This window comes from Clytia hemisphaerica, unplaced genomic scaffold (genome assembly GCF_902728285.1).
Source record: "Clytia hemisphaerica strain Z4C2 unplaced genomic scaffold, Clytia hemisphaerica genome assembly, whole genome shotgun sequence".
In the NCBI taxonomy this organism is placed as follows: Eukaryota; Metazoa; Cnidaria; class Hydrozoa; order Leptothecata; family Clytiidae; genus Clytia; species Clytia hemisphaerica.
Window position 1 is genome coordinate 90,115 of NW_027104027.1, and position 26,538 is coordinate 116,652.

General features: G+C 35.8%; 3 protein-coding genes across 3 annotated transcripts in view; 1 reads left to right on the plus strand and 2 right to left on the minus strand.

The window, feature by feature from the left end:
• Positions 1-1,035: 1,035 nt before the first annotated feature.
• LOC136811654 (cell division cycle 5-related protein-like) overlaps positions 1,036-26,538 on the plus strand; it is a 38,463-nt gene continuing 12,960 nt past the window's right edge. Inside the window, exons 1-2 of the mRNA XM_067068278.1 lie at positions 1,036-1,161; positions 1,894-1,965. The gene's annotated coding sequence lies outside the window, so the exon portion shown is untranslated. The remainder of the gene's footprint in view (positions 1,162-1,893; positions 1,966-26,538) is intronic.
• LOC136811653 (uncharacterized) lies at positions 3,140-7,869 on the minus strand. The gene is made up of 4 exons (XM_067068277.1): positions 7,555-7,869; positions 6,733-6,863; positions 3,943-6,340; positions 3,140-3,393 (listed from the first exon to the last, which is right to left on the minus strand). The coding sequence occupies exons 1-4, from the start codon at positions 7,778-7,780 to the stop codon at positions 3,230-3,232; spliced, it is 2,919 nt and encodes a 972-aa protein (XP_066924378.1). The 5' UTR covers positions 7,781-7,869; the 3' UTR covers positions 3,140-3,229.
• LOC136811650 (zinc metalloproteinase-disintegrin-like crotastatin) lies at positions 9,563-13,789 on the minus strand. The gene is made up of 4 exons (XM_067068275.1): positions 12,671-13,789; positions 11,424-11,676; positions 10,352-11,043; positions 9,563-9,942 (listed from the first exon to the last, which is right to left on the minus strand). Exons 1-4 carry the CDS (start codon positions 13,725-13,727, stop codon positions 9,659-9,661), a joined length of 2,286 nt encoding a protein of 761 aa, XP_066924376.1. The 5' UTR covers positions 13,728-13,789; the 3' UTR covers positions 9,563-9,658.

Below are 26,538 nucleotides of genomic sequence, written 5' to 3' on the forward strand. Positions count from 1 at the left end.
AAAATAATTCTTGAGAAAAACATGTATGTGGATTTGTGTATTGAAAGTTTTTCATTTGAGTTGATTTTGTTTTGAGAGTTTGTTATTGCTTGATAAATTGTTTTCTCCCTACGCAAGTTTCTGCGTAGCTAGCCCCTGTATCTATAAGGCTGGAACACCGGATTCTTCCAGTCGTTTATACAAACTAAATCCCGTATTATAATTATTATTATTAGTATTGGTATTATTAGTATTACACGCATTATAAATGACTCCAGTCTACGTTATTGTGGGAAATTTGATCATTTTTGTATCTCCGGACGCAAAAATTATTGTCGATTTCTAACAATGAGACAGGGGTGTTATAATGTATTAATTTGGAAATTTGTTCTTCGCTATTATTTAGCAAATTTTCTATTTTTTCTGGATCTTTATTTTGTACATTTTGACTAAAATTCTTTTTTTATTTATATTTTCTGGAATTTCTAAATTTGTTTATAATAAAAAGGATTGGAAATTAATTAGAATATAAAAAGTATTGTATGAATTATCCCTTAAAAGAGGATTCCAATCTAGCTGGTCAAGTCTATCCGTGTAGAGGCTAAAAAACCATGAAGACTTCTCACAGACCCGCTGGGACTTTTTCAGCCATTGGAGTAAAAAAAGCGGACTAAAACTTGATGAGATTGATAATACCATGGTTTCTTATGGCTGAGAATTTGAATTCCATTGTTTTCGAGCCAGAAAATTCACCGGGGACGGAAAAAATAGCATAATATTTTGCAGTGAGGATTTTTTTATTAATTATTTTCAGTGGGAACGAAAATTGGAATTTTCTACCGGGGACGATACTTTGGAAAAATTTTCCAGTGGGAAGGGATCCCAGTGGGTCTGTGAAAAGGGGGTATATAAAAGATACTTTAAGATATGATCTTTTACAAAAGAGCAGCAATATTATTGAAATTTTTAGGGAAAGTAGCAGCTAATTTTGCTCAGTATTTCGCCTTGACAAGGTCAGTATTTTTCTCATTGTAAATTTTTGTTGGTTTTGTTTTTAGTGAGACAAATAAAGTATTATACTAAGGAAAGCATCAACGAAGGTGATTGAGGCTGGAAAAGATGTAAAACGTCATTCATCAAACACCAAAGAGGATGAACAATGAATCTTAATGAAAAGTCGAGGTACTAAAAGATTCAGAATAGAAATCCTCCCAACAATTCTGAACTCTAAATTCTCTTGATAGCGAACTTTTGGAAATAATCCTGTGCATATATTGAGAATTTCGATTTTTTACCCCCTGTTTCCATGTTACCCCCGTAACAGTACAATAGTAAAAAAAACAATACCAAGTATTGAAGTTAGAGAGAAATAAAAGATGACGAAGCGAACGGTTATTTTGAAAATGTTCGTAATTTATGCACTCAAAAGGCCCAGCGGAACAACCGTTAGAGTGGGGAGGCTAAAGGCTCAAAGTGAGATAAAATTTATAAGGTATTTGAGAAAAAAATCTCATTTTATTGAAGTCTCCCCAGTCTCCTCTCTTCCGTTGGGCCTGCTTAACACACACTTATATGTATAATTTTCTAGATTATAAAAAGAAGAGGCTTTGACTTGTTTCTATCGTATTATTTTTCTAACCTTTAGGTAAAATTCATGCAAAGTTATCTACGAGACTGTCCATCTAACGTTTCCAGATCAACAAAAAGAACGACAAATAATTATTAAAAAGCGACAAAAAGAACGACAAATTTTTAAAGAACGACAAATTTCATACTTCGTCGTCCACAACCCCGACCGAAAGTGACTGCTCCACCCCTAGAGATTCATTCCTCTTTGATTATCACCGGAATTAACTGCATGTGGTGTAAAAGAACGGCAAATTATGCCTGCGTATAATTCTCTATTTGGGTGAGCTGGAAACATTACATGTACGAACTCCTACGAAATCTCAAGGCTAACGAGCGTAAAGAAAACCAACTCATAAGGTAAGAAATCTATCTAATGAGTTCTTTACACCATCGCGATGTCTTCTGACATTAGATTACGGACCCAACAGCTGATTGGTTGCAAGTGATGTAAAAATCAGTCAATACGTCACTTTCAACCAATCATCTGTTGGGTCCGTGGAAGACATTGCAATGGTGCATATCATGAATAGACAAAATTTCGTAGCAAAAACGTCAAGATTATATTGACAAGTTATAATTAAATTCCATAACAACACTGGACAAAATTTTAGATTTCCAAAATGGGGAAAAACATAGGTGTCATGATTGTGGAAATTCATAATAATTGGACTATGGCATATATTTACAAAGTGTGATATAGTGAGTCTGGTTATCAAAATTAACTAAAGTAGTTCTGGCGTGCTAGCCTTTTTTTTAGAAAATAATAAATTTGCTAAAATATTTTTTTACATATATTACCACTAAAATTTAATTATAACATTACGAGTGAATACAAACATCTTTTAAAACCTGAATAATTCACTTTTTTACAACCTTTTATAAAGTGCTTTCATAAAATACCTAATTTCAAGAATTTCAATTATCGCAAAGTTCTTCAAAATTTTATAAAAAATCCCTTCAAAAAATCAAGTTTTTCGGACCTAGAGAACACACAATTGAATTTAAGGTCATAAAACCTATACTTTTCAGGCACGTATACTTATGGTAGGTATAAAAGAATAATTCAATTCTTCATGGTTAGAAGGGAAGAAGAAGACAAAAGATTTATAGTCCAAAAGTTCACCTAAATTTTCAGATAGAGGGTACCTCTAATCTTTGTAGGTTTTAAGGAGTATCCACTTGTAAATTAAGTTAATTATATTAAATTGATGAATCATTTTTTTACAATATAACAAATCAAAAAATTGGCCATGAATTAAATTTCAATCTCGAAGTCTTCACTAGCCTTCCATTTTTTATTAGAGCGTTTAAAAAGATCCAAAATCCAGTTAGGCATAATTCCAGCCAAGACTTAGCCAAGCTGCCTGTTTTTAACTGACATAAAATTCACCCTCAAAACAAAAACAAACAACAAAGCTATGCACAAGTCCAAATGGGATATATTTACAAGCTTAAGGATAATCAGGGTGTGACTCGTCAACCCCTGTATATAATCCCTTTATTCTTGTTTCTTGTCGGATGGTCGTGTAGGAGTAAGCTCCTCTTTGTTTTACTTTGCTCCCTGAATAAAATCTTTTCAATAAGATTTTGCTTTTCGACTCGTTCGAACTTCAAAATAGCTTCACTCCCTGAATACGATCTTTTCAATAAGATTTCGCTTTTCGACAGTATTTGTCAATTTTTTGATGAGATCGATTGCCTCTTGGTACGATGACGCGTGTTTTTCGATTTTGTTTGATGGGTCACCTTCGTGCCCAATCTCCTGTTTGATCTCCTCTTTCACCTCTGAAAATAAATCAAATAAATTAAATCAAAGTAAGAATTTTAGATCCAATATCCTAAATAGAAGTGGTTGTGCACAAAGTATTTTAGTGTCTTTAAACTAGATTGTAATAAAGATATTGTTTGTATGAGTAACCCCAGAAAAATGATAAACAAATAATTCTGAAGACCTAATATATGCATCTGTAAGTACATCAACAAAGCAATGCCATAAGAAATACAATAACATTCACGCGCGAAGCTAGGCCCCCTTTTATGCGGTTTTTCTTGCATAACGGTTTTAGGTAAACGCCATTCACTGATTTCTACAAACTCCTTTCCTGTATCTTCGAAATTTTGAAATGTATTTTATTATTGAATTGTGTTTTCATTGGTAAAGGCAACAGTGGTCTCCCCTACACTACCTCCATATACCAACTATGCTCAGACACAGGATGTACACCTGAAGAGCTTCCAACAGCAATGGACGACCGAACAGAGTAGAATAGAAGAGTTAAAAATTCCCGTGCACGCACGATGTCATGATTTTATTGAAAAAGCTAAAAAAAATACCTTGTTCTATGTTTTCAGCCAATTTTTGAAACAATTTATTCAATTCTTGGTTCATTAAGGCGCCTTGGTATGATAGAAGAGAGCAATGTTCTCTTGTCGATTGTCCGATCTCAGTTATAAGAGTTGTCAATAGCTTTTGTGCTTCAAAGACTTCATTGAAGCATTGAGTTGAACCTTCATTCAGTTGGTCAAGACGTTCATGTGTGAATTGTGTAAAACAATATATTGAACACTCGTCCATTTCTTTGTAATCGTGTAAATTCCCAGCCACCCTCTCGCCATTTTCTTGTTCTGCTTCGTCTACTAAACGTTGGCTGCTTTCTGCTTTCATACTATTTGAGTTGTTAAGCTCACTCCTGTCATTTGTCTTGATATCATTCTTATCCGAGGCTAAAGTTGATGGTTTATGATTTAAGTCATAGCAAGTTCCACAAACAGTATTTTTACAATCGTTAACTAAGCCTTCAAAATATTTTGAGCCACAAGGGATTTTCCCTGAACATACGTCACAAGATTTACAATATCTTTCCAACAAATGACAAATCGCGATCAGTGCTTCAGATATGGATCGGCGCATAGTTGGGATTTCCTGGTCCAGTTTTTGTAATACCATTTTGTTATTAACGAAATATTCTTCGATAAGGTCGTAATCAGGCCCCTTCCCGCGGTTCTTTTGTAACATTTTATCTTGGGTTTCAATAAGCTTTTGTAAGTGAACTTGTTGGAAACGAAGACGGTAGTATTCTCCGAGAAAGGCTGACCGATGTAGATTACTCGTAACTTCAGCACATTTTTGACGAAGGGAAGTGAAATGCTTGTAATATCCTGTAGGTGTTTTCCTCTCTTCACTTTCCACTCCAGTTGATAGAAGTGAGTTGACTTCATTCTCAATTCGGTTAAAAATTTCCATGCGGCTTTCCTCTAGTGTTAGATAATTAGATGGATCTTGTAGGATCTGGTTGACCATGTTTAGAGCTTGATTTATCAACGATATGTCTATATCCTGGAGAAGGTTAAGGTGATGGATGAAGTAATGGGGAAGCATCTTTTCCTCTAGACTCTTCTTCAAAAACTTGAAAAGATGCAGTAATGAGCCTACAACACCATTTTCATCCCACCAATATTCTTTTTGCTGCTCAGAAACGTACAGCATGCAGGTCTTCGCAAAATATGACGGTAACGATTTTACAACACCAGGGAAATTTTTAAAATATTTATAAAACATTGTTTTGAAAATGAAATAGCAATACTTCATAGTTGAAGTTCGAAGCTTTGCCAGTGATATTTCTGCGGTTGAGAAAGACCATCTCCATTCTAAGGCGTGGTGTTGACCTTCCTCGCTTTGTTTTGCTACGATGAAAGTTCCAGCATCGGATATTTGTTGGATCTGTTCCGTAGAAGGCCATTGGCGTTTTCTGTGGACCCATTCCTCGGCTATTTTGGGCCAGAAAGGACAGTAGAAGCAGGATACGTTATCAAAAGATATGGAATCGATGTTTTGGTGATAACATTCTTCTTTGGATCGGTCTTCGATAGATTTCACTAAATTTGCGACATCTTTGACGATGTTTTCTCTGTATTCTTGTAAAATATTTGGTAAGTTCGAATGAGCTTTCACAAGGGAGATATCAATCATCTCTAACACTTTTACAGCTTCGTTCAGGGTTTTGCCTTGACCTTTGACTTCTTGAACCATTGGGTTAGTTTGTAGCGTTTCTTTGGCCATAGCCGTCAGGTCCAAAGATTTGATATTGAAAACATCAAGTCTTGCTTTCGCATGACTGTCCTCGTTACCAGAACATAACAAAATTATTCCCTCCAAAAGTGAGTGCATCTCTTTGAAATCGGTTTCTAATTTACTCGTGTCTAGACTGTTAAACTTTTCTATCACTTGTGATATGATGTCTTCCGCCTCACACGAAAGAAGGGGAAGGTTTTTATCATCATGCTCCTTATCAAAAATACGATCTGACTCAATTTCTTTGACTGCTTTCAAAACGTTTTCTAGAATTGTACAAAGTTCTTGAGCATGAGTAAATTCTTGGTAGAAAGATTCGCATTTTCCTTCAAAAAGCTGTGTTATGTCTTTGAGAAAAGACGCGATGTTTTCAATTTGATGCTGATGGTGTATTGGGACAATTTTGAAGACGATTTCTGAACTAGGTCCACTAATTTTCTGATTGACTGTAATAATGCATGGCGAACCATTATCAATACGTAACCGCTGTTCATTAACTTGTAGATTTTTATGCATAATTTTTAACTCTTTCCCGTTGAGATATTTACAACCATCCGGTGTAATTTCCACAGCATTTTCAATTTTCATTTGATTCTCAGATGTAAACATTGTAATACTTGGAGAGTATTTCACTTTCAAGAATCCAGTTTTGGGTTCATCCTGGGAAAATAAACAAATTGTATTTGGGTCACAGTACTATTCACTTCCTCAAAAATATTGGAATCAATCCTTTTCTATAAGAACCAGTTAATGATTTTAAAACACACCCCTATCTCCACAGCCCCGGTGGAAATTTTTTCCTCAGTGGGGATAATTCCTATTGAAATTCCAATGGGGATAGAAAATTTACAGTTCCAAGGTTGAAAAATCCAAAGGGATGGTTTTGAAGTGCGATTTTTAAACATTGAATTTCGAATGGGGATGAAATTAAATTCAATTTTTCAACGGGGCTAAAATTCTAGGGTATTTTCGCCAATTTTTCAGTGGGGCGTGGGTCTGTGACACAGGGGTGTTAAAACGTCATGATCATTACCCATTTTAATCTTATGTACCTGAAAACATTGATTTGCGGTTTGTTCATCGATGACCCCTACAATATACATAATGTCGGCTTCAAGTTCCAGGGACTGCTCATGTGAGGGATGGTATAAACGAGAAAGACAAGCTCCTTCAACGATGCTTCCTATATGGATGAAATAGAACGAAGTCATTTATAATACGTATCATATAATAATATAGGTGTTATAGGTATATAATTGTTATGGGATGACATTAAAATTGTAACTCTGTTGTACTCACACATTTTTTTATACATGAAAATTCAAATAATTTTTTATGTCTAGAAAAATTCTTAATTTCATCATTCATTTAATGAGCATTCTTGTGCAATTTCCCAAGAAATTGGATGTTTTAAAGCTCACGAAACCTTAAAGTGTTCTTAACTTGTTCTTTAGATTTTGGCCAGCGAAGCCTTATATTCTTATATAGTTTGCTCTTATAAAAAAGTATACCCTTTCCGGGTTTCCTTAAGACCATTATATAATGTTTTAAGTATAGTCCTCTAGCGTGCTAGCACATGAGGGAAGGAAGTTGATGCAGAACAGCTCAGATTACACCCCTGTCTCGAATAGACTTAACATCACGTACTCTGTCTCTTTGGCCAGTAGGTGACGATATCAAGATGGGTGGGGTTTGAATATCTATGAAATCAATTGGATGAAATATGCTTTCTGTGGCTTCAAAGTTGAATGGAATGAAAAAAATTATTCTATTTTACTTGTGCTAAGGGATAGTGAGAGTCTTTCAAAACTTTTTTCGCTCAAGGACCTCCTCCGCAGGACATTGTGAACAAGTTTTAGATTAAGATTTGTTACCTGTTATGATAGATGGTAATGTTTTTGAGATACTAGAGGCACCGACCGTGTCTTTCCAACTCCTTAAGAAATGAGACACAATGCCCATTTTTTCTATCTTCATTGCCGTGTTATTCGAGAGTGTATAAAAAACATTTTGAAAAACATCCCCAATGTGACTGTCAAATTCGACCAATCTTTCGATGTTAAGAGTTTGTAAAAGATTATTTTCAACCGTTTTCTCCATCACTTTAGAACTTCTATAACACGGTATAAAAACTTTCAAACTACACCACACAAAAAAAATCTGTAAAGGAAAGACAGATCTCAAACAGGCGTCTCTTATCTGTTTCTGAGAACCCCCTGGAAGTTTGATAAATATATTTTATATATATAACCAAGGTGATATTTAATCCATCTACACATTTTTTTAATAAGCAACTCCAATTTCTGGATCAGGGCTGGGGTTGCTTAGCATTCATTTACATTTTTTGAAAATTTTGCTTTCACCACCCCTGATATTATACCATATTTATGCTTATTGGTTCAAGGGCTATCGTTTGCCATGCTTAGATCATCCAAAAACGTTTTACTTTATGAGAAAGTGAATTTTTTTTTGCTAATTTCAGGGCTGAATCCTTAGCAACTTGGTTGCTTATAAAGAAAAAGATGTGTAATCTCATGTTCTATGTCAATCAATTATGATCAAATTACATCAAATAGCTTCGCTAAGCACATCAAAAATGATCATTCCTACAAATATTATTGTAGGAAGTATTATTGGTGATACTAAGGTTTTCCAGGATATTCAACTTTCAACTTTGGACTATCATAAATTTTAAGTTCGAGGAAAAATCCTATAATTTTCTTAGAAAGACTGAAATTGGGCTTTTCCAGAAAAAAAATTTACCCCTACTGTTGAGGATATTGATTTTTCGAAGTATTGAACCCCTGGATATACTTTATTAGTAAACACCCCCTGGATATTATATTAAAACAACGCACCTCTCGGGCAGTTTTTTATTCTAACTCCTTGTAATAGAAAAGGACATTTTAACTTCATAAAATCAATTCTTAAATGTGCATTCGCACCACTTATAAGAAATCCATAAGAAAGTATGCAGATACTGTGAAGCTAGTAAACTAATCATTGATGAATAATGCAAACAGAGACTGGGACTGAGCTAACACGATATTAATGAACTGAAAGATGAATAGAAATCAATAGAGTGGGGTTCAGGCCCTCGAGCCCAGACCCCTGAATAAGGTGAGCAAATATGAGCGAGGAAAGGAAAAAAATCAAGGACTTGGTAGGGAAAAGCTCGAAGGAAGAGGACTTGGAAAGAAGAGCTCGAAGGAAAAGGACTAGGAGAGAGGAACTTGAAGGAGAAGGACTTGAAAGAACACTATCGTTAATTACATGCCAGAGCTACTAATTTATTTGATGTTATTTATGTTACGCTTATTTGATATTTATTGCTTAATTGGAGAAACAGAATTGATGTTGATTGAAATCTAATAGCGTACCTTTACTACGTGTCCATAGACTTATCCCCAATAAGGGATACCCTGATCGAAGGAACAGATAAGTGATCTGAGAGGTCCCCTCAATAACTAAAGGGTGACCCCAATTGCCTAACTTCCCTTCGTCACAATACCAAAAGCAAGATTTTAAAGCCTTGAGTTTCTACCATGTAGCCTAGCAACAGAGTACCAATCTTTCTTTTAGAGTGAGAAAGAAACTTTTGAGATGTCGTTGATTTTAAGTGTATGAAAGATATATTAACAAATAAAAAAATAAATGAATCTCTATAATATTTTACATATGATGTAAATCATGAAAACAAACATTGTATGACGATTGTAAACAATGGCAATAAGAGGACAACGAAATGAGGAGGAATGTACATTCTCCCTTCACCGTTGACGACGGTCACCACTTCAAAGTTTTTGATCTTCTTCCCTTGTCCAACATCATCCAAAGCCTCTTGTCGTCTTTTAGCCTCTGCGTCTGCTTTGGCTTTAGCCCGTGCTCGTACTCTCGCTCTAGCCTCTTCTTCCTGTCTACGTTTAGCATCAGCTGCCGCTTTGATCCTATTCTGTGTGTCTATTCTTGAACCATCGCTCATATCACCTTGATGTATTTGTCTGGTTTGATTGTATTGTCGTAATATAGCTTTTGTTTTTTCCATTTCAAATGCTTCTTCCGACTTCTTTTGGCTTGTTCAAGAGTGTATTGACAATTAAGACCATCCCATTCAGGATTACATTGGCAAGTACCACGCTCTGTACACCAGCCTCTATCAGAGGGACAATTATTACATAGACTGGTAAATTGGCCGGCTGTTATACAAGATGCTTTTTTACAGACTCCTCCTTTACCACATGGTGTTCCATCTTGTACCATTGCTAAAAATGAAAATGGATGATTAGAAGATGACTCATTGAGAGCTAAATTCAACCGAGTTCAATTCGAAACCACGAAAACAAGCAATTTTCTTAGCAATTATATCAATTGTTTTGTATTAGTGAACTTCGATTTAATAAGCTCAAAATTAAGTTGCTCGAATTTAAAAATTCATCCCTCTCAAATTATAAGCTAGTCTACATTCCGGTCTCAAGCTGTCATACATTTTCTGAAGGCATTCGTGCCCCCTCCCCCTATGTTAAAAGGCTACCTTAAAGTTGTAAATTCCAAACTCCTTCTTAAAGGAAAAGCTAATTATTTTACCGATGTTGAATTTACTTATTGTTTTACTGGACTGTGAACGAGTTTTCATTTTTTTTCCTATTGAAAGTGTTTTTGTAAAGAACTTACTTGGATCTTCCTCACCAAGACCACCATAGCCAAATAAAGCACTTTTACATTTTCCATTACCAAATCGTAAATTTACTTCTACATAAGCGGTCCTCCATCCGTTAATTGGCATAACATTGACAGTTGGTGATTTACACTGTAGTTTGCCACATTCTGCATCCTTCTTTTTACAAGCTATGTAATGAGAGCTTCTTTGGAATCTCTTAATACCACAGTTACCGAAATCTCGTCCAACTCTGTTAATACGAGTATAGCAATTGTAAGGTCCATTCATTGTGCCTTTACCAAAAAGACGTTCGCATTGCACTGTACGTGATTTACATTTTCCTTTTACACATTTCCCGTTGTAAGCACACGTAGTTCCATCTTCTTTATGATGATTCGGACAAACAGCACCGTGTCCATCGCAACTATCGGGTAGATCACAGTCATCGGTTTGTTCTCGGCAAACGGTACCTTTAGCCTTTAACTTGCAGTCTTTACAACATCCACCTTCAAAGCATTCTGAGCCCTCATTTAGTTTACACGTGTTAGGGTTGCAGCATTGATTCATGCAAAAGCCTGGAAGCCCGCAATCACATTCCTCGCCAGGATCGATGACATTGTTTCCACATTCTTTGTCAAATATTTTAACTGCATTTTCGATTGGAGGTTTGTCTCGAAGACATTGACTTCTCCACGAGTCCAGATACCTGAGAAATAAATTGCAATAATGAATTTTACGGGAACGTCAATGTAATACGACCGCCAATCTTACCACGGGTTAAAAAATGATGAATGTCATTGTGTTTTAAATATGCTCGAAAATTGTTATGAAACCTGACTTAAGTTTATTCTGTATACAATCGATAGGGATTCACCATTTTATCTATAAGCAAAGATGTCTTTTAACTCAACAGAAGACTCAACCACCTTTGATAGTAAAGCTAAGGTTTAACAGATGGAAGAGAAAAGAATTTTCTTTTATAGTTCCAGCACCTTCTATTCATGATCGCACATCTTAACTGTTTTAGAGATTAACTTTGAAAATAAGATTCTGTGCTAAGAAATCGTCTTTAAAAACCATACTTACTTGTGAAGTCCATCGACGCTACAGTCTGTAAAATACTTTGGTGCTGGTGTCACAATGAATGTAGCCATGAAACATCCTCTAGTATGTTTGCAAACACAAGTGTGTTCATCGTGGGACATACCGAGACTGTGACCTAACTCGTGCACGAAAATGGAAACGGTTTTATGAAGTTCCCAACTTGGTGAATCGGACGTGTAACCAACTGAGGTGGAGGGTGCACACATTGATCTATAATACGCTTTGCCGATAACATCTGAAGGAAAATAAAATAATATGTGATAAAGCTAATAGACGATATCGGCTTAACGAAATTCTCCCCGAATGATTACCATGATGCATTGCGCAAAAAAATTCAGTAAGTCAATATTTTTTATTCTTCCAATTTCTTTTACTCATCACGATCTTGAAAATCGTCAACCTCACGAGAAACGAAAAATAACCCTTATCACGCATCACGCTCATTATTGCTTCCTATCACTCATCTCCCTCAAAGAACCTTTGATATGGACACCAGTACAAGGAAAAATCCCCAATCACACAAGCTGCCTTAAAAAAAGACTGGATTAAAGGGACGCGAGTGAAACGAGTGCGGTAACTTTCCAATGCTTTTACCAAGAAAAAAATATAGCACTACCCTCATGAAAGTCCTCTTCCAATTTACTGAACAATTTAGATCAGAGCTAAATATAGTGGACCTCATTCTCTAACTTTAGCCTTTGTCTTAATCAGATGGGCTTGCCTTTTTTAAATTATTCCAATGCCTTCACTTCGTAATGGAAACAACTAATGGATTGTACAGTTAAAATTCTAAAATATCCTCATTTTAATTAATTTCAAAAATTTATCAAAAAGTGAACCTGGATGGGACTGGCATCTCAAATTTCCTGAAAGCTTCTCAACGTTACTACTGATTTATGTTTTTGGTAACTTCGAGAGACCCTTACTAGATAAGCATCCCTGTACCCTTTCGCCTACAATTAGGAACGCCCGACAAATAAAACTACGATATACGAGGCATCAACTTAAAAATATGCTCCAATCTACATAGTCTATTGCTAGACGACTAATTTAAAAAGATAATAAGGAAGGCTAAGTTTATACAAACTGTAAAAATTATCGTATTATCGTGTAGCACCCACATCACTGTTACACGGATTATGAAAACTCTATATAAAATTATGAAATATATTCCGAATGCTATACTGAAACTGAAAGGAAAACTGAAATTAGAAAAAAAAAATACATACCTCCAGCAAATTTGTAACCAGTGATGAGATGAATGTGGTCACTTTCGGGAAATCTTGATCTTCCGTATTCACCAGATGCCGCCCAAGTTGAGAAGCGAGAGAGTACATCACCTGAATTGGTATTGAATTCGATCTCCTCCTTAGTAGTCCATATCGTAACACCAGCCAACAGAATACGTATGTTATATTTACGGTAAACAGTGTCAGCATATTGAATCAACATATTCATTCTATCTGTAATTTTAGTTGTATCCTGTTCAAACTTATTGTATAAATTATGATCGACAACGAAATTTATACGAACATAAAACGGTCCTCTAGTTTCAGGTTCGATTTTCAGCTCCTGGCGTGGTCCTGTTTCTCTGCGTTGACGTTGCAATTTCTTTCCCATTTTACATCCTTCTGTTACTTTTGGATTCACTGAATTGGTATCGAGTCCTTGGTGCTCCTCAATATCGAAATCCAAGTCCAGAGATGGGTTAGTATCGTTTATGGTTGAGTCTCTACGGCTTCTTTTGATAGAAACGAGGTGTGTACCATCAATTGTTTTGGAACGACCCATTGTAAATTCTGTTTGTTTTGTGACAGGATATAAGCAGTTGTCGGGTGAACGATAAGATTCAACCGCTGCTTCAAAAACAATCGAAACTCGTTTTTTAGCAAATCTATGCCGACAAGTTAAAGAGATGAGAAATCCACCGTGATTTATGTTCGGGATCAAACTCATTTCAGCATCGATTCGTTTGTTAGCTAGTCCAAAGAAGAATCGTGGAGATAGCTGTAAATTTTTTCGTGTTATATTCCGGAGCTTACGCTTAGGATTGGTCTTCGAGCGGCCAGTCGCTTCAACAAAAAACAATGTTTCATTTATAGTGTTCGATTCAAGGGTAGCATGAACCAAGCGTTGGGTACTGTTATGAAACTGAAAGCATCGGTTTTGTTTGTGGTGTCCAATGGTGCCATGGTATAATCCAATCGAAGCAGCTGTAGTCCATTGATTCCCGATTATGGAAGCCACCAAAGTGGTAAACAAAAGTTGATAAGCTACCAAAATCATCTTTTTGTGTGTTTGTGTTTATAAAAAATATGTTGATTTAGTTACATTTGTTTGTTCATCGAAAATAATATGTTACCACGAGTTATTTTTAAAAAAATATCTGACGTCAAAAAAAATTATTGCTGCAATTGACTAAAATTTGACGTTACGAAGCTTCTTATTCGTTGCTTGACGTCTTTTCAGCCAGTTTTGCGCCGGCCTACTATAATCTATCATTGACGCCACAAACAGAATCGAATCAGGTGGTGTAATTCCCAAAGAAAATTAAAGCATCAAGATTTAGAATATTTCGTCCCTCCTCTACAGTTGTAAATTCAATTCGGCCTGTTTGAAAATTCATTGATCTTGCAAACTTAAAATTAGTATAATTATTGTGCAATCAAATATTCATGGGGGTCAAAAGATCTAATTTAAGTCGGCCTGTTTGAAATTCATTGATCATGCGGACATTAATTAGCATAATTATCTTGCAATTAAATATCATCATCATCGTCTTTCGACTTACGTTGGAAAATTTGCGTAGCCTTCCTTCCACAATACCCTATCATGCATGACTGTCTTTATTTCCTCAATCTCGAGACCTGTTTCTCTCTTCAGAGTATCCAGGAAGGTTAACTTCCTTAATCTTACTAGACCCGTTGGTGACCAGAAAAGAAGTCTAGATATTATATTTCTTCTTTTGCTCGAAAACAGTGGCCTGAAAACTGAAGTCAATATGCTTGTAGCTCCGAAAATTTGAGTTTAATATACGCTTTTTTCCAGAATTTTTGAAGCCTTTGGATCTTAACTTTTTGAGTTTTATGCCTAAAAATGTTCTTAACATGTTTTATTTTCATCATTTCGAGTATTTTTGTCAATATTCCCTAAAAATCGGGCTTTTGCGGCGTCTGCAAAGCCTTAAAATGTCCTTAACTTTTTCTTAATATTTAAGCCATCGAAGCCTTATGTTCTTACATTAAAAACGTGTAGTAGATTAAGAATTGTTTGCTTGTAAAAATTTTCTTTCGAAAGCATCAAAAGCACTTTGATAAAATAGTCTTGTGTTAAGCCTTTGATTGCATGCTTTTTATAAAAATTTGATGGAATTTGCCAAAAAACTAAGATAGGCTAAGAATATTTCCTTCTTTTCAAGGAAATTTAATTGACTCGGGAACGCGCTGCTGGCCAGGGTCCATTTTTTAGGCTCTGAAGATGTCTGACAGGGTCCCAAATTTATTATTTTTCCAAAAAGATGTGTGCCTGACAGGGTCGACTTTTGGTTATTTTTCACAATTTTTCAGGTTGGAAATTTGAAACAAATTTAATTTTTCGCCTACTTGCAGTCATTTTTGCCTCAGTTTTGCCATTTTTCATGATGAAAAGATGATTTTTCGCTCTGAAAAGGTGCCAAAAAAAAATTACCAAAAATTCATATATGACAGGATCCACTTTTCAAACTCCAGCGGCACGTCCCAGTCGGCCCTCAAGGTCAGTGCTCCACAGGAGCATTCTTTACCAGTGAAATTTAGTCAGTAATTTGAATAAAACCACTCTTAGGTACCTATAAGTGCATAACGATCATTTTAAGGCTTGAAAAGTTATAGGCTAAAGTATGCTTTTTGCTGAAATTTGCTTTTTGACAATTTTTGATGGCGTTGAGTGAAAACATCAAACAACAAAACACACGTTGCAATCCAAATTCCCGTCAAAATTCATGAAACTATAATAAAAAAATACCTCTCTTTTTAGAAAATGTTGATCACTTTGTCATTATTTTTTGTTTGTTCTTATCCAAAAAGGGACAGGATCTAGTGGTATGGATTTACTGAGCCCAAAATATAGTGTGTATTAAACCTGGCCACTTATCAGCCTCATGAACTTACAAAATACAAAAGGCATAACTTGTTTACCCCCCCCCTGTCAGCTCGCAACCCTAGTACCCCCGGGCTTTGAGAGATATTTCGGTAGATTTTTCCTGCAAATACTTCTGAAACAGGGAGGTCGGTACTAAAAGCTCAGACATCATGTCATTTAGTGACGTGGTGATCAAAAATACTTAAATATCCTTTTAGTACCAAGGGTATACAAAAATACCAAAAAAGATGACAAATAAGACAAAAATTAGAAACATTTTTTAGTACATTGGTTAGTACTAAAATTATTGATTTTCATCATTCTCAACTTCAGTTGAGCTAGAATCTCAGAATGTTTGTTTGTGAGTTTGTGAGTTTGTGAGTTTGTTCACAATTTTAAAAATCTTTTTCAGAATTTTCTGTACTTTATTTTTAAAAAAGATTTTTGCATTTGAAGAATGATTTTCTAATATTAAGTTCGATTATTTTTTCATTCAGTCAAATATTTTTAATGTTTTTTCAATTCATATTGATATGTTTGTATGGACAAAGTTTATGTGGGTATCCGAAATTCCTCAAAACTTTTTGCTAGATACCGTTTTTCTGCACTAAAATTAACTAATTTTTCGCGCCACTCCATTCGTGCTGATTTCGCTCCTCCACCAACAACAACCATGAAACCCCCTAAGGCCGAGGTAAACGATTCCAACATTCCATCCAACATGCCATTTTCTCTCTGTTGGATGGAATGTTGGAATGGTTTACTCGAATGCAAAAATCGGAAAGTAATAAAAAATTATGTTGGAAGAAGGAAAAAAGTGTTGGATGGGAGTTTTGTTGGACAAAATGTTTGAAATATTTTGATCAGCGAAGTCTTATGTTCTTATAAAGTCTTTTCTTATAAAACAATTTATGTCGTTCCAGGGGTGGGGGTACTTCCCGGGGGGGTACTAGGGTTGGCGAATGAGGGGTATGTGCGGACGGGACCTCCGAAAACCGACCCTTAAAGAGACTGATTTTTACTGAAAAGGTGACCCTTAGAGAGACTTTTTGAAATTTTTTTTTCGATTTTTGAAAAAAGTCATACCCTTAGAGAGACTTTGTTACAATTTTTTCTCTGGAAATCAAAAAATTTCCTAAAAATCCTGAATTTTCCGACCCTTAGAGTTAGAGAAACTAATTCAAAACTTTCTGATTTTTCGGACCCTTAGAGAGATTTTGAAAGGTGAAAAACCGACCCTTACCGTCCGCACATACCCATCATCATCCATTTTTGCCTAAGAAAAATGGTGCCGGGTATGTGAGAGCCATAAGGATCCCTTTTTCACACCCTCGAAAGTCCCTCCAACTCAAACGTACAAAAATTATTAAAATTCATTAAAATATAAAAAGCAATTGAGTAAGGGTTCCAAAAGTACGAGAATCAAAATCGACTCCTTCAAAGGATCATAGATTCTTGAAATCTCTTAAAAATTTAGTGAAACATTTTGGTTGAAATTTTGGGGAAATATTTTCTCTCTATGGCCGTGAAAGGCGGCACAAAAACGTCAAAAAAATCGACAAAACTTTCCATTTCCGGACCCGGTCTTCTTTTTTAATAAACCGGACTATGTAATAAACGGAACAATCGATCGGAACAATCAAAAAAGGGATCACATTTAAAGTAGGTTTTAGCGGTAACATATTATCTTGAAAGATAAGCAAATACTACATTATGTAATATCTTTGTAAAGTAATTTTGTGAATCCTTGCTTTGAGAATGTTATGCGTAATAAGTTTTAAAACTTGCTACGATTGGAGCCGACTGTTGCGAATATTTAGCTGTCTGTTGTCTGTGTGCAAATTTTCTTGGTGTGTGTGGGACTGTGGGAAAGATAGATAGATAGATATTATAAATATATTGTTCAAAGTTGAAAGTGGTCACTCGTCGACTGTTTTTTTAATGGTTCTTCTCTTTCTTTCTATTCATCTGGTTTTACATGAAATATCAGGGGGTCACCCTTTCTTAGTACAAACCAAGTTGTCTCTGCATTTTATCTGTTTATAATGGGCTTTTTTGGAAATTATTCAGGCACTCTATCTTTAGATTTTCTACCGTGAGATCGGGTAACTTCCATCAGTGGATGCTAACATGCATAGCCCTCAAATGAATAAACCTTTTTTTAAAGAGGCAGGGCCATGTTGAATAATTAGGCTGATGGAAATTAATGATGATAGGACCCTGCCGACGCACCGGACTGTCCGGTGTATTTGTCCGGTGGCAAAAAGTATCCTTTCGCTACACCGGACGCAATAAGTCCGGTGTTGCATACAGGGAATTTTGGACGCCGGACATTTATGAAACAAAAAATAAGAAACACCGGACGCACCGGACTAGTCATGTCCGGTGTTTTGATTGTCTGGTGGGAAAAAATATCTTTCTCCGACACCGGACATCCGACTTCCTTTAGTCCGGTGTAGAAATTGTCCGGTGGTAAAAAAAATTCTCATTTTACACCGGACTTTCGCGTGTCCGGTGTTCGTTAAGTCCGGCAGTATAGACCTAACTCTTCATACAAAAATTACGGGAAACGCATATTTGGACTTTGAACCCTATGCTGCACTCAAGCACTTGAGCCAAAATCCCGCAAAGGCGGGACAAAAATCAGTTTTTCGAAGTTTGCAAAAAAACGCCACATAGCAGATCTTTCAAATTCAGTACGTATATAGGGCAGTAAAAAATACAACTTTTCTATTTTTCCTTTTTTTTGCAAAAGTTCTAGGAATGAAAATAAAGGGATAATGATAATTGAATACTATCCATTGATGATCCGCGGCACTATCGTAAAGCTAGAATCACTTCGCGTACACTTCGCTTGAGAAAATGATTGACAGATTGAAGTTTTTCATCCCCGCGCCGCGCACCGCGCGGGAGCTCGGGCGCTATGCGAGAGTTCTCGGCTCAATCCTCAGACCGCGCTAAAATGGTAAACTGAGCTGTGATAGATCATTTCGATGGAAGTTGTTGGAATGTTTACAAGGCTCTTGACAGAAAATTGTTTGTTTTATTGTCAATGATGACAGTGTGGTTATTAATTTTGTTAGATCTGACAAATTGATGTTTGTAAGTGCACTTTATAGTTTTGATTCCCATTGAAGAATCATATTCTGGTTTTCATGTTATTAGATGCTGCTTTAGAGCTTTAGGTCTACACTGTCCGGTGCGTCGGCAGGGTCCTTTAATGATATGTTTACCGTAATGACGATTTTCAGAATTCGATGCGGCCAAGTTTTCATTATTCATTATTCATTATTTTCCCATAAACATTTATTTTTTACCAGATTTTTCGTTTTTCCTTATAGCCAGACGGTGTCAATCGGACGAATGGAACGCCGAATCAATCAAACGCAATTGAACGCAATCGCATAATTGCAATTCAATTGTCGAACGCAATCGAATTGCAATCGAATATTACCCTGGATTTACTGTTCGATTGCTTCGATTACGTTCAATTGTATTCGATTACGTTCGATTGATTCAATTGTATTAGATTTTATTCACTTTGGTAGTTACTTAAGCTAGGGTGCGCACTCGTCGGGATTTTTTGCGCGGAACGAGGAAGAATTTACAAAAATGAGCTTCAATGCATTAGTACTTACCTTTAAATCATCCAAATCTGTTCATTCTTTTTTTAAATCAATCAAGAGTTATAAGGGAAACAAGTAAAAAAAACTGCATTCAGGTATCTATTTTCTTTCCAAAGATATTCATGTTTTTCGATGTCAAGGTGAAAACGCGATTTAGCGCTGACCACGGCACCAGAAAATTCTCGACCCACATTGAAACAAATGGCTGTCGCTATTGAGCTGGTTCATCTTTTCAATTGCGGTTTTTTTAGTAAACCCAGGGTAAAGATTAGGCTACAATCTATCACAAAGTGCTTTTATTGAAAATCTGCAGGCCGTCTGGATTTTGAAAAATAAGAAGAAATTGCGATTTTTGAACAAGATTGCGGATTTTTTCTTTTAAAAGCAGCATACACCATCTGAAAGCTGAGGGTTTCAGCTTTCTAGTGGTGAAATTTGTTTTTAGCTATCATTTCCAGCTCATTAGCGATAAGCTAAAGTTTAACAGTCATCGGGCCGATTTTCAGACCGCACCAGCAAAACTCCCCACACCCCGCCACACGGAAGACTAGATTTCATCCGTCATTTTTGGCGCGATTTTGGTGCTTCCGAAAATTATTTCTTGCTGGCGTGGTGTAAGGAGGCGATTCTTTGAAAAGGTGATTTTTTTGTGTTTTGAAAATGGAATAACTTTGGGAATACTTAACCAATTCTAATAAATGACCCCTCGTTTTTCTCACAAAGGTAAGGACTTTCAAATAAAATTAGTTTGGTTCATAAAAATTGAGGGGAAAATTTTGGCCTGTCCACCCTACTTAAGCACTCGGCCGCCCACGCTAAAAGCTCTAACAGAGTGATCCAATTTGATTTAATCGCAATCAAACTCATCGAACATAATCGTAATCGTTTGAACATTAATCCAATGTTATTGACAATCAATCGAACCAATCAAACATAGTCAAATATCAATCGAACATTACTCGAACGCAATCGAACACAATCGAATATTACCCAGGAATGGGCCGTTTCGATTAAGATTCGATTACGTTCAATTACGTTCGATTGCGATTTTTGTTCAAAGTTGTTCGATTGACACCGTCTGGTTATAGATACACAATCTCCTCTTGTGTCTCCGGAACTCTCGTGTTTTTATTGATTCTTTTGGTTCCCGTTTGTACGAGCTTAAAGAGATAAATCTTTTTCTTCTCGCTAGAGAATTATATAATGTTATCTCCACAATATGACAAAATTAAATTCACACGGTAAAGACTACTAGAGGGCCGTTCGGGTTTTTAACAATCTAAAAAAGCCATGGGCCGTTTGTTTTGATATCAACTTCTAAAATTTTTGTTCTCTGCTCAAGTGGGAAGAAAAATAATGACAACTTTTCGAGAAAATGGCAAATAATGACAACTTGATGCGGCAGGTTTTTGAACACGCGGGCGGCTTACGGTAAACATAACATTAAATTCCATCGGCCTTATGTATATACTCCAGCATTATTATAAAAACAATGATACATCCATATGCATAATTGACTGTCCGGTGTATTTGTCTGGTGGCAAAAAGTATCCTTTCGCTACACCGGGTGCACCGGACTGGTCATGTCCGGTGTTTTGATTGTCCGGTGGAAAAAAATATCCTTTTCCGACACCGGACATCCGACTTCCTCAAGTCCGGTGGTAAAAAAATTCTCATTTTACACCGGACACACCGGACTTTCGCGTGGCAGGTGTTTGTTAAGTCCGGTGTTCGTTATGCGTCGGCGGCAGGGTCCTCATAATTACTGTATCATGCATATTTTAAAAATTATGCATGGCTGTATCATTGTTTTTATGCTGTAGTAGTACATAATTATTCAACATGGCTGCCTCTTTAAAAAAAGGTCTATGACCCGGCTGTTCATCATTAAAATACAAAGTTAAATAAATTAAAACAAAAATGGTAGAGTAGAGCTGCGAGGGGAGATGTGTAGTTCAATTGTTTTGAAATTTTGCTGCTTTGTGCTGTGGTCAATCATTTGATGGATATGGCTATGCAAGTTTCCCTCCACTGATGCAAGTTACCCAACTTCACGGTATCTTTGACCGCACTACCGACAAGCACAATTTAGGCGACCATCAAAAAATTATTCTATTCGTGTCACCCGCCCGCATCATATTTTCCACTGATTTTCTGGTGCGGAGATGCAGGAAAAAATCTGAAAAAAAATTGTTCTTTTGACGTACGGTATAGCTTTTTCTTGATCACTCTGGCGGCGGCCATCAGAAAATTGTTCTGTTCGTGTCACCACCCACCTGCCCCCGACTTACAGTAAAAAAAACGGGAATCTTTTTGTCCGCCTGTCCGCCCGCCCGCATGTATTTTTAACACCTGTTGCGACGCTAACAAAACAATATTTCAATGGCCGCCTTAAAGGCAGTTAGTCACACTAGGAAATCTAGCTTTCAGAAAAAACAACATCAGTCATCTGCAGGATGTATTTGCAACAACAAGGATGAGAGTTACCTGAATCAAGTTCAAGATCCCAAGACAATCAATTAAAAGTTGAAAACTTAAAATGAGACAAAATGACAGATTGCAAACGTGCACCAGCCAAATATCAACCAACCACCAAATTTTGTCATTCAATCAGATTCAATTCCCGAGACAGCGCTTTGAATTTTAAGGCCTTGCTTATACGCTAAAGTAAAAATAATTCCGCACATTTAAATGGGTCATTGTTTAAGGTCCGGCAAAATTTCCGGGAAATAGCCTATCGGGCGGTGCGCGGATCTAGGTGGCTTCTGCCTCCTGCTCCCATCTTTTTCTTGGAAAGTTGATCTTCAAATTAGTTTTCAAGGTTGGCTTAGCAAAATTTTATCCCATTAAAGTAAGTCTGGGACTTGGTATTTTAGCAAATCCAAGCCATGTTTACAAGTCTGCCAGGTTTGATTTGAAGTGTTTGTTTTCTGGCATACATTAAGTTCAGTATAGCACACAGTGGTATTTTGCGTCCATAAACTCAGCATTTAGCAACACAAATGAGCCACAATTCTTACAACAGAGACCATGACAAATGAAATTTCACTGCTAGCGTGCCCTTTTAAATTTTTTTGTTCTCCTTCAAAATGGTTGACACCGATTGGAGAATTATAGAGTGTCGCCGTCAAACCACCCTTCCCAATATATAATGTACAAATTACGGGCCTTTTTGGGAGCCCATTTTCAGTCAGCAGGCCTTTCATATTTTCGACATAAATATTTGAAGCAATTTGTAGAATTTCTTGCCTTTTTCTAATTTATGGTTATTGGACCTACCTCCGGGTACCCCTGTGGAGGTCCTATGAATTTAACTGTTGTCTGTTCGTCTGTCTGTCTGTCCGTCCGTCCGTCTGCTCGTCTGTTACCAGCTTTTCTCGAGATTGGCTCATTAGTGTTTTCTGATTTTTGGCACAAACATGCAAAATGGCAATGGCCAAAATATGACGGAGCCCGATTTTTGAAGAAAAAAAATTTTCCAACCAAAAATGCCGGAAATATGCCGGAAAAACTGGTTTTTTGGCATTTTCTCAAGATTTTCTCATTAGTTTTTTTCAATGTTTTGCTCAAAGATGCGTATTAACAATGGCCAAAACATGGTTGAGTCCGATTTTTGAGGAAATTTTTTTTCCGGCGGAAAAAGCTGGAAACATGCCAGACATCGCCGTTTTTCTAGATTTTCATTGGACTTTTTCCTTATAATTGGTTGTTTTTTTCATTCAAAAACATTATTAATAGCAATGCCCACCATCAAGCATAATTCAATTTTCAATAAAATTGATTTTTGAAGCCGGAACAATTTAAAAATTGCTGGAACCAACCTTTTTTTGCCGGAAAGACAGTATTTCTTGAATTTCTCGAGCTGTACTTTATATTTTTTTATGAAATTTTGCACACTGATGCAAAATGACAATACCTAAAATGTGACGAAGCCCGATTTTCAAAAAACATTGTTTTCCGGCCGAAAATGCCAGAAATATGCCGGAAAAACCAGGGGGGTCGGTACTAAGTTGTGGGGGCCAGTGCAGGGTGGTGGTCTGATAAGGTAAGTAAAAAACAACTTAGTACATGGTACTAAGTTGTGGTCCTAATTGAAAAAAACATTTTTACAACTTTGTATCAAGGGAATAAATGGTTGTCTCAATACCAAATATGAGCATGAGTCTGGTAATGTCACCCAAATAGGTGAAAAATTTTGGAAAAAATAAAGTTTTGAATTTCACTTTTATTCCTGGATAATTTTTTTATTAATGACTTCAATTTTCAGAAAACATAAGTATCAGGGCTTAATCAAACTGGCTTGGTCCATAAATTCATAGTGTGCACCCCCCCCAGAATAGTGGGGGGGTTTTGCTGATTTGGGTCGAAAATTTTCAGGTGGGATTTGGGGTTTTCCAGGTTTTAGGTGGGAGAAACAAGTTAAGGTGGGAGTTAATTTCTTTAGGTGGACTTTGGTATGTTTGAAAAGTTAAAGTAAAATTTCTTATTTTCAGATTTTATGACTTTATGATATATTTTTTTCATAAATGTATATAATAGACGTATTAATATATTTTGGATTTAACACAGGTTAAATTGCGGTTTAACTTTTGTTTGAAAAGCGCTATATACAGTATTTGAATGGCTGGGTAGCCGCCCTCCGCCAACTGAGTCTACTTTGCTAATAGCCATGTGACGTCATGTTCAAAATGGCCATCACATCTCCCTGTTCTAGTCGACACTCTAACTGAAAGCTGACAGGATGAGATATTTTACCTCCCTCCCTCCCTGCAGTTATGGTTGTAGGCGAGAATCCTCACTTATTTATACTAATATTGTAGTTATCGGGACAAAATTTTCCCCAAAACTTCTATTCGAGGATTAGCCATAATTTCATGCCAAACTTATATCTAACGACTCACACTTACTTCTAAGCCGTCTGACTACTTGATTGGTTTCTACCCAGTTCTACCCCTAATGTAGGTCATAGGCAAATAAAAGTTTAAACAATTAATATTTTCATCTTCATATTATGGTAAAGAAGTTTTGTTTTGTTCCTCGAAGTAGTTAATTTTTTTTGTTTTTAGCTGGGATCTGGGAGTCTGGGCTGAAGGTGGGACTTTTTAGGATAGGTGGGACCTGAATTTTCAGGTGGGACATGAACCCCTTGCACATTGTAAATTAAACCTAGAGTATTATAAATCAGACAATTTGCCAAAAAACTCTTTGTAGTTACTTTATTTGAAAAAATATGCATTATCTAATATTGTTGATTTAGTTCATGGCTTATATTAAGTGTTGAAAAGCAATTTTTACCCTCCAGTATGGCATATTTAAATTTGACACTTTTTTCAAAAAAATCTAAAATCTATAAGAAAAATAAAGATCCATAAAGTTTGACTTCATAAATGAAAACTGGCTATTGGTAATTCATGTAGATTTGAAGGACTCAATCACAAGTTCCAAAAACCAAAAGTTTGCTAATTTTCAAAAGTTAGAATAAAAGAATTAGAAAATCAAACCTTGTTGGTTGCGGACATAACTTTTTTTGTTAAATTTATTTAAATCAGCAATAACATAAATTGAGTTATTATTTTGGCTTTAACTTTGCTGTACTTGAAACCAAACTTAATCATTGAAATTTGTTTGTCTTGAAAGGTCTTTTGTAACTATGATTTCCTGAAATTGAAGATTTATTTGTAAAAGAATTCCAATATTATAATTTTTTGTTAAAACTAAATCTTAAAGTTAAGATTGAGCTTGATCAACTGTGTTGTATTTTCATTATTAAATGTTTTTCCTTGAAAAGCAAAAGAAGACTTATCAATGATATTAGAACTTTCTCATATTTCTAATAGAAGAACGACCCTCTAGAGGACACAAAAAATTTAAAAAAAACAAGGAAATGCATTGTTTTTACAAATGTAACTCTTTAGTATTGTCAAAGTGTTAGCATAACTGCTTAAGGGGGTCAAAGATCTGATAAAATACTTTAAATAGTTATGTCCGCAACATACAATTTGCTACAGAATATGACTCTGTTTTGAACTATTGGAGCAATTCTAACCAGTCTGTAAGTGAATGTATAGTAGATTTTGTTGTGTGAACACTACACAATGAATTTAATATGCAAATTAATGCATGATTTATCCTTTATTCAAGCTCGCAGGCTCAGAACCATCATTTTCAAAGAAACAAAAAGGTTATTTTTCTGTTAAAATTTTAATTTTGGACCTCAACTTGGCATCAGAGTATTTGTTTTCTATTTCTAATAGCCTAAGCACTACTTCATATAATAAAACATCATGCCAGCTTGCAAATACACTTTATCAGCAACATTTTAGATGAAATAGTTATGTCCGCAACATGAAATACATATGATATGAGGTGAAAAAACTGGAAATCTTGCCAATGGAAAATTATCAGACTTTTTTCTGGTTTTAACCAACTTATAATGACCTCAAATGCAATAATTTGTCAAAGAAACCTAAAAATGGTGTTTGGGGGCTGAGAAAACTTCATGATTTGTTGCGGACATAACTTTTTGTTGCGGACATAACTAATTTTTGGAGAAACTATTTTGTTTCACCGTCTCCCAACAAATAGCCTTTGGGACTTCAAATTTGTATAAAATGACCCTAAATATGACCCTTGATATAGAAAAATGATTCAGCTGAGTAAGAATAACTCCTTTGAAAATTTAAAGGATAAAATAATGTGCGGACATAACTCAAAATTGTGAACGGAAATCATACCCTGTTCACTTCAAAATGGAATATTTTTCAATGAAGGACAACTGGTATTTTAGTGTTACTTGGTTTGATTCTCTAATGGATGGGAAGGGTTAAAAATCAAATAACTATAGATATTAACACTTTCACTTCTCTAGCAAATCTATTGTGTGCGGACATAACTTTGTGAACGGAAAAAGTTATGTCCGCAACCTTTTGCATTTATTCTGGGAAAAACTTCATTTTGAAAAATCTTTTTGTAGATTTTGTTTTTCATATCCCTTGGCTGTAATAAAAAGAAAAATTAAGTATGATCAGACATGATTGGCCTAGATTATTAAATAATGAACTTAGACAATTTGCTAAAAACCTCATTTTCCGTTCACATTTTGATGTAAAAAGCTGTCCTGAATAAATTGTGTACTTTGTAAAGTGAAAAAAATGACTGTTTAAGCTTGCCAGTATCAAGACTGATAAAAAACATCAGCTGGTATCATTATTGCATGCACCTAGATTTTTCACTGGAGCCTTAACCCTATTCAACCTAGGCTTTTAGGGGCGGTTCAGAACTAGGGGGGGGCTTTTCCTGTACCACCCCTTAACTTTTGATCTAGTTGGTCTTTTTGGGTGAAATTTGGCACA

Coding starts and splice junctions, on each gene's coding strand:
- LOC136811653 (XM_067068277.1), bottom strand. CDS start 7,780: ATGGAGAAAACGGTTGAAAATAATCTTTTACAAACTCTTAACATCGAA. Junction 6,864..7,554: donor ATTACCATCTATCATAACAG/GTAACAAATCTT, acceptor TCATCCATATAG/GAAGCATCGTTGAAGGAGCT. Junction 6,341..6,732: donor CCGCAAATCAATGTTTTCAG/GTACATAAGATT, acceptor TTATTTTCCCAG/GATGAACCCAAAACTGGATT.
- LOC136811650 (XM_067068275.1), bottom strand. CDS start 13,727: ATGATTTTGGTAGCTTATCAACTTTTGTTTACCACTTTGGTGGCTTCC. Junction 11,044..11,423: donor AGCGTCGATGGACTTCACAA/GTAAGTATGGTT, acceptor TTTATTTCTCAG/GTATCTGGACTCGTGGAGAA. Junction 9,943..10,351: donor TCTTGGTGAGGAAGATCCAA/GTAAGTTCTTTA, acceptor TTTCATTTTTAG/CAATGGTACAAGATGGAACA.